The sequence below is a fragment of the Mus caroli genome, chromosome 15 (genome assembly GCF_900094665.2).
Source record: "Mus caroli chromosome 15, CAROLI_EIJ_v1.1, whole genome shotgun sequence".
Classification (NCBI taxonomy): Eukaryota; Metazoa; Chordata; class Mammalia; order Rodentia; family Muridae; genus Mus; species Mus caroli.
The window spans coordinates 23833013-23841717 of record NC_034584.1 but is presented as its reverse complement, the minus strand read 5'-3'; the positions used below and the strand labels follow the sequence as shown (position 1 = coordinate 23841717).

General features: G+C 38.6%; 1 protein-coding gene across 1 annotated transcript in view; it reads right to left on the bottom strand.

Moving 5' to 3' along the window:
- Positions 1-225: 225 nt before the first annotated feature.
- The window catches only part of Dnah5 (dynein axonemal heavy chain 5), a 249534-nt gene continuing 241054 nt past the window's right edge, over positions 226-8705 (bottom strand). Inside the window, exon 79 of the mRNA XM_021183130.1 lies at positions 226-1917. Coding sequence (XP_021038789.1) covers positions 1766-1917 — 152 coding nt within the window. The 3' untranslated portion in view covers positions 226-1765. The remainder of the gene's footprint in view (positions 1918-8705) is intronic.

Genomic DNA, 8705 nt, shown 5'->3' with positions numbered 1-8705 from the left:
CTGCCTTAAATTCATTTCTAACATTCTATGAATGTTTGTATTGTGTCCTTTTCTACGTGGTGTCTCTGGAACTTGCAAATCTATACTAACAGGTTGTGCCATAGAGTTATATGAATTATAAATTTTCAAATTAGATAGACTAGTTCTGACAGCATTTTTTCTAGGTCTTCAATAGCAATTACCCTCTTTCAAGAAAAACAATAAACAATCACAATTTAGCCATTTACTAACAATATTTTATTAATTTGCATCACATTCTAATTTTTATTATCTGTTTTTAAGAACAAAATAATCAGCAATAATTCTCAAGGATCGACCAAAATATTTATCCATACAAGAGAAGCGATTTAAATGGGAGCAGTATCACCTATGATCAGTAGTAGTCACATTAACTAAACAGGTATAATGAGCACAAAGTAATGATACTCATCACACACCTGAATGTGGTGGAGAACAGACACCCTCTCCACCCACTGCACACATAGAAAACCCATTACCTCAGAAGAAACTGCAGCTAATAATCAGACCTACAGCTGAACCCCAATTCTAATCATAACACCAATTACACTTCCTAGTCACTACGTACTAGGTGAAGCAGAAGGTCATTAATAACCAAAACTTAAAACAAAATAAATGAAGAATTTCCTAGTTAATAAAAATCCCTTTGGAATCCCTCACACACCTTGTAGGGCAGTTTTGATCATCCCTATCCTTCTGGCTACCACATTTTAAATTGCTGTCTTTAGTTTCTCATATTATTTAACTTTTGTCCACATTCAAATTCATTTTATTTAGCTGTAATCACAACGAAATCAATATTTTGTAAATAGTATGTTTCAATTATTAGCATGCTTGTCATTTCTTCGAATGCACTTTCCAATACCACATTTCATAGTTGTCTAATACCTCCTGGTTTCTGTTAGCATAGCTTTAAAGTTGAACATTTGAAGTAGGTCCATTCCTTTCCTTTATTAAGTACAACTTTATATGTAAAATCTGCCTTCAGTGTGTTTACCTCCTTGATAAAGAACAATAAGGATCTAAGCTTGTGAGTGTGTTTGTTTGTTTGTTTTTAATGTTTCTTTCTCTGTTTAAATTCTTTTGCAGTAAGCTTGGATCAATTCACACTGCTCTAACGATGTGTGAGTGAATGATCAGTACAGACCCCGCACTTTTTGTAAGACATCAATCAGGGTATTCATATTAATCATAAGCATCACTGAATGTTGCTCTACATGTTTACACTCCAAGTTCACCTGAGTTGCCTATTTATAATCTTAATCCATCTTCTATTTCCTGTTGTTTTGTAAAATTAATTAGCTGCTTGAAACCTTGAATATAAGTCTCCTGACCTGGCCAAAAAGCAAAAGGTAGCAGAAACAACATTCACACAAGCTTCCCATGTTACTTTAGAGAACCTAGCTGCTACCAGTAGAACCATATTAACAGGCAAGCAATCCCTAGGAGGTAGTAGCATCCATTTAACATAAACTTCAGATAAAAAGAAAAGGAAAATAGATAATTAGAGATTTGATGCCCACAATTCATTAGGAGATTGTTAGCTATGCTTTTAAATCACAAGTATTTTTTTAAAGAAATGTAGGAGTCAGCCACCAATAGCAAAACATGTGAAATGCAGCTAAGAGTCCAAGGAAGTATATGGGGTGGTGTCATCTCATTCATTGCACACAACACAGTCTGACTTATGTATGCCCAGCACTGACAGAGAAATGAAGACTAAAATATTTTGGATCATATGTTTCTGTTACTTGACATCACAGAGAAGGGCAACCCCACGGAGAACCCAGTGTTCAGGGGCCTGGACTGTCTTGAGGTCCACAGCAGCAATGTAGTTCAAGTCTGTTCGAACTGGCTTCTTGTAGATGGGGCAGCAGTACAACCGAGGATCTCTTGCAGCTACAAAACACAATTTATAGCAGGAAGGAACTTGTTTAATTTCTAAGTGAAGCATCTCAGAACACAAGCCAGGTCTGTAAATTCTGGAGGTCATTCCAGGGATGGACACGGCTGATAGAATGAAGAACTACCTTCTGAGATTGTAGAAACCCTGCATGTGACAGACGCTATCACATCAGCTATAGCAAAACACTCAGCCTCATGTTGGTCTTTCTAGTCTCTCACCTTTGACCTCAACAACAATGTCCACTCACATTCTTCCCCTTTCACTCCACATGTGAATTCAGGACTCCTTTCTATTCATTCCTCTTGACCTTTCTCTGCCTCAGATCTTAGGTACCCACTTCCTCTTCCTTCACCATGCTTTTAAATCAGTAAATGTTTGTTAAACAAATGCAAGGGTCAGTCACCAATGACGAAACAAGATAAAAGCAACGAAGCATCCAGGGAAGGGAGCGTGTGGGGTTTGTGTTTGGCACAAGGATCCATCAACTTTGGATTGTGTTATCTAGCCTTTATTTCATATTCATCAGTTATTTATAATCTCATATTCAACCTTCTGTACTGTAACTTTCATCACATTTAAATCACAGGGAACGGAATATCCCCAGACAAACAAAGTATTGTGAATTTCCTTTATAAGCAAAGTCCTAAAAATAGCTGCGAAACAGCCATAGCCATGAGATTCAGTTCTCCCTTGAGGATTGGGAAACAAAGAAACAGCACAGTCTGAGATTCAACTGTCCTTTGTAGAGTACAGGGATAATGCATATTCCAAAACCAACTATGCAGCCCTAGTGTCTCTCCATCCCTCAAAGATTCCCAATGACTTACCCATGGGCTCTTTCCCTCCAGCCTTGGACACCCCATGCTCATAGACAGAGCCAAGTCTGAAGAGCACTAAATTACACAAGTTGTGCAGGCCCTCTTTTCAAAAAAGTGTGAAAATTTACAAATATTCATTAAACCTGAGAGCAGCCTGGGAAGTCACATTCTGTTCACACCTTATAAAGTCTGCTTCTGCCCAAACAAGTTTACCTTTATATCTGTCTAATGTCCATCTCAGGAAGTAGTGTGTTCTTCTATGTTCTCTTTGAGGCTATAAAACCTTTCAGAACAAAAGTCTCACCCACACCACTCCCTGAACTACTCTGGAAAGTGTGTGGAGCATTCAGTATGACTCTTGTAACTAGTGAGAAAGAACCACGCTTCACTAAACGTGAAACGACTTACTGCATTAGTTTAATGAAGCTAGGCTCTGAAGTAGTTCAGATTTTAGTAACAAATTAGAAAAGCAAGGGAAAAATCTTATTATTTAACTGAATAGAACCTTCACCCAGCTATCTCTGCATTTTTAAAATATCCTCTATAAATTATCTTCAAGGGAATATTATATTATATTATATTATATTATATTATATTATATGCCTTGGCATAAAATAAATATTTCGATGTAGTGACTTGGAACAGAGGTCATCCTAACCTGATTGAACATATCGGGAAATTCAGGTTTAGCACAACTATGGACTTGCCTAGTATGTAGTGAGTGGGTATCAGGGACGTTGCAAACAACCTATAATTCAGAGAATAACAAACTACAATGTAGTTATCCAAAGACAAAGCATACATGATGTCTACCCTGGAAGACCTTGTGCTACAACAGCTAAGTCACAGTTACTACAGTACTTAAGAGCTCTCTGTGGACTTGATCCCATTAAAGTCTCCATCAGAAATAACAGTATAATATCCAATAATTCTCAAGTTTAAATGTTTCTTCTTCAGTTATTCTTAGGATAATGTTAGCCTGACTGGTTGAGAACATATATAGAATGCCATGTCTGTGTGTATGTCAGCTGTGTGTTTATGTGTGTGTGTGTGTCTGTATGTATGTCTGTGGTGTATGTCTATCTATGTGTCTGTATGTGTGTCTATATGTGTGTCTGTGTGTGTGTCTATATGTGTATCTGTGTGTATGTGTCTCTGTGTGTCTGTGTGTCTGTGTGTCTGTGTGTGTGTCTATTTGTGTGTGTGTGTGTGTGTTTGTCTGTGTGTGTAAGCTCTGATCAAGTAAATGGCTGGCAATGAATCACAGAATATTGACTATACTAACTGATATATTTAAATCCTTTAATTCTAGGACCTACAAGCTTCCACAAAACACAACTAATTGTTCTTGTTGAAAATTTGATCAACAGTCATTTTATAAACCTCTAAGTAAGCCATTAGAGTCTTACCTCTTAGTCTAATGATGATTAAAACAATTATACTTTGTACAATATTTGACTACTTGGATTTTAATTCCAAAATAAATTGGAATTATAAAATAGAATCCTTTTTAATAAGCAGTGGAAAACGGTTTGCTGAAACGTTTATTCAGTTTTATTTATTTTTAATTGATTCTTAACTGAAGATGCTCACGCCAAGTCACAGCACACAGCAAACATCTGAGACAGGATTAGAAGTTACCCAAAATATAATTTCATGGTGAAAATCCTACCATAAAACAGATTGTGTGTGCTCAATCCCCTGCTTAGACAAGTAACTTTGAAGATAAATGTTCAGGGAGAACAACTTAGCTACATATGTTTCAAGCCTTGGGGTTCCAGAAAACAGACTGTGGGGGACGAAAACGTGTGGACTCCAAACTGAAGATCCTAAATATCTTAATAAATTGTCTTGGAGAAATTCTGCTTTCTAGCCACTTAACTTCCTTATCTACCCCATGCATTCATTCACAGATTCTACCTATGTTTCCGCCAATACCCAAAGTAACCAACTTCCCAGGTCTTAAGCACTCCCTTTCCTTTTATTCCATAAATGTTACTCTTTCCACCTTAGAATCCTGTGATTTAACATGATAATGATAGTAATAATAATAAAATTATTTTATTTTACAGCTTCTGAATGTTCAACATGGGCAGTTCAGTTATGTAAGCAGCTCTGTTGTGGATACTGTCATTAAATAAGATCCTTTACTTGTATTGCAGATTAGAAAGCTGAAACCTAAGGAAGTACGATATTTCTCCAAGATTGTAAAACCTTAAGAATCAAACTTAGACAAAAGGCCCACAGCTAATTAGGCTCCTAATCTTTGCAAAACTTGGCATATGCCATGTACATCTGACTCCTGGTCTTTGCAGCAGTATGTGACAATGTAGTAGACACCCCAGTTCAACTTGCAGCATATTCCAAAGGCAAATGGTGAGCATTTGTATGTCTCCTACAGTGGCATTGCTGTTTGGTGGCATCAGCCATTCATGGCACAAGACCAGGTGTCAGCCATATATAGTTATCAGCCAACACAACAAGTTGAAACTTCCAAATTTGTTGTGAAGTTTAAATAAGAAAATATATGTGAGTATCCACTAAAATATACTACTTGATGTCATACATGCCATTTGCTTTTTCTAGTCTACACATATGCTTACACATATGTGCATGTACATACATTTTCATGCTCACACATACACACACACAGGCATGAGCATACGCATGCACAAATGTGCATGCACACATATTCTTATGTTCACACAGGCATGCACATACACAACACACACATGCACACATTTGTACACATTTGTATGAACACACACATACATGTGTTTATATGCATGCACACACATGTATGCATGCATATTCTCGTGCTCACACAGGTAGACACACATGCATGTGCATGCAAGCATGCACATGCATGAACACATATATATGCACACACAAATGTCAATGCATACAAGTGCATGTGCACACACATACAGGCACATTCATGCACACAAATGCATGCAAACACCTTCATGCTCACAGATGCATGCCTGCAGACATAGACATATGTACAATTTTACTTTTCACTAAGAAGATCTCCCCAGACTGATGCTTCCCATTTCCTTTACAGAGTTCTAGATTTGCAAGTTAGAAGTAAATTAACTACTGTGGGGCTCTAGGAACCAGGAAGTTACCTCTCAACTGCCTTATGCAGCTTGCCCTACCTCACACAGATACCTCCACAGTCTTGGATAAGAGTGGGTCAAGGTGCTCTGTAAGAAACACATTTAACTGGCAGGAAATAACCCCATAAGCTTCAGAAATGCTGGAACCTCCCTCTCACCCTGCTGAGTGTTCGGGGGATCCCCAAACATCCCAACCCCTCTGTTCCCTCCAGCTCTTTTTAGCTACAGCCCTGAAGTTTGTTTAGACACAGTATTCTGCCCAGACAAGTCATTCTCTAGAGTTTTATATTTTCTCCTGTATTCTCAAAGGAAGCTGGGAAGAGGCAGGTGGAGAACCTAGAATTTGTATGCACATAGTTTTCCCATTTTTGAGAATCCCACAAAACTTTAGTGTTTCTCTGTGATGTCCACATGATGAACACGAATGGTCAAATTTAAAGGTACACCATTCCCATATTTTAGTGTCAAAACAAATATCCAGATAACTTCCATTTGAAAATAAATAAATCAGTCCTGCTACTGTACTTCAATAACAACTTTATTTTGAAGTGATAAATCACCTTCCATATTAATGCAAAATCTAAGTGAGATTTTTAAATTTTAAAGTGCTACATTTGGAGCATCCTTTGGTCATTAACGATGCCACACTTCTGTATCTCAGAACCTTATTTAGTTCCCAGGATGAAATGAAATGAAACAAAATGTTCAGCACAAAAGCAGCAGCAGCAGCAGTGTTACGTTTTCCATTAGCAAACATCAGTCTCTTCAACCACAAGGAAAACCAAGTGTCTGCCTACATCTGCTAAAACAAAGAAAGAACAAAGAACTAAATTGTATGTCTATTTTCCGTGCCTTTAAAGGGCTCCTTTTCCCCTTTTGCTTCTTTTGTTGCTCAGCTGGATGGGTGCAGCTGCCCTATAAAAATCTGTTTTAAAATAATAAAAGAAAATGCCCCTATTATGAAATTATGACTGCATTGTGGCCATTCTGATAGGTTCAATGCTGAATTGCCTTGGACTTTCACAGTCTGGTCACAAGGAAAGAAAAACAACACCCAGCTCACTGTAGGGAGATTGTCTCTTTATTTTACGTGGAACATGTTTTCACTACACGTTGACTAAATACGATGGTAGGATGAAGTAAATTTTCAAGGAAATATTTTGGGTAAAAGGAATATGTCATTAATAATTCTATAAAATAACTCCTGCCTCAGTTGAATTTTGGCTCAGCCCTTCCAGTCATAAGGAAAGTTCAGCCATAAAAATCCTGAGCAACACCTGTGCCAAGCTATGCACTGGTAGCCTACACCTCCAGCCCTGGGAGCTCCTCCCTGGGGGCGCCTCCTCCTTCCTACCTTCAGGACCAATTCTCCCCGAGGAAATCCACAGCTACATTCACAGGAACTTTCCAAGCTAAATGCTTCCTAGAAAACTTTGTACAATGCTAGATACCCAGCCTGGTTCTGAGGATGCTTGGTACATACCACAAATTTAAAAATGAAAGCTGGACTTTATTGAGATTTCTTTTTTCTTTAATATTGCCATTATTGTTACAGTTACAGCTTAAACATTTAAAAAAGCAACTGTACTGAATGTATCAGTGGCTCCTCCATATCAGGCTTTTAAAAACTTGTGTATAGACTTTATACACATAAATTCTAAGACTATATAGTCTTAGAACGACCTCTTCATCCTCTTCCTCATCTTCCTCATCCTCTTCCTCTTCTTCCTCCTCCTCTTCCTTCTCCTCCTCTTCCTTGTCTAGCTTCTCTTGTAACAAAGAAAATGATTTGCACTGAGATCTCCAAAGTCATTCCAAACTCCACAATCTTAACTCTGGGCCTTAATCGAGAGTTCAGGAGTAAACAGTGGAGAACTGAGCTTTCTTGTACCTGAAAATATGAAGATGTGGAAGGGACCCTGGTCCTGCTTTTCTTTGCCCTCTTCGCCACTACAAGAAATCATGCTATGATTCTGTTGGCCTTGGTTTTGATTCAACAACCAGTAAGAAATAATGTGTGGGATCATATTTCTTATACCTACCCCAGCCCTCTGTAATCAGAGTTATATTATTGATAGGTCACAATGCTCTAGAATGGTGATATATACTGATATATACAGGGTTATAGCACAGCCGGGATTATGTTTCTCTCTCTCAACCCTGACATAACTTCACTGAGAACAAGGCAGGCAGTTCTTGGAACACACATGCCAGGAACATTCTCTGGCATGGACCACAGCTGTCCAGTCTGCAACTTGATTTGTCTGCACTTCTGGAGCTTAGACCTTCTGCTTGAGGAATTCTACTACCCAGGCCTCCCATGATAACTTGAATGAGGAATGGCCCCATAAAGACATGTATCCAAGCACTTGGTCCCCAGATGATGGTGCTGTTTAGGGAAGGTGTGGAACATCGAAGAGATAGAATCTTGGGAAGTGTGTCACTGGGTGGCTGGCCTTAAGCATTTATGGAATGAAGAGAGGGAACCCTAGATGACTCTTCTCTCTCTCTCTCTCTCTCTCTCTCTCTCTCTCTCTCTCTCTCCTCTCTCTTTCTCTGCCTCTTTGTCTTTCTCTATTTCTGTCTCTCTATATCTCTCTGTCTCTCTGTCTGTGTATCTGTTCCTCTATCTATCTATCTCTCTTTCTCTCTCTCCCCTCTCTCTCTGTCTCTATATATCTCTCTCTGTCTCTCTCTCTGTCTGTCTCTCTCTGTCTCTCTCTCTGTCTCTGTCTCTCTCTCTGTCTCTGTCTCTCTGTCTGTGTATCTGTTCCTCTATCTATCTCTCTCTCTCCCCTCTCTCTCTGTCTCTCCCCCTCTCTCTGTCTCTATATATCTCTCTCT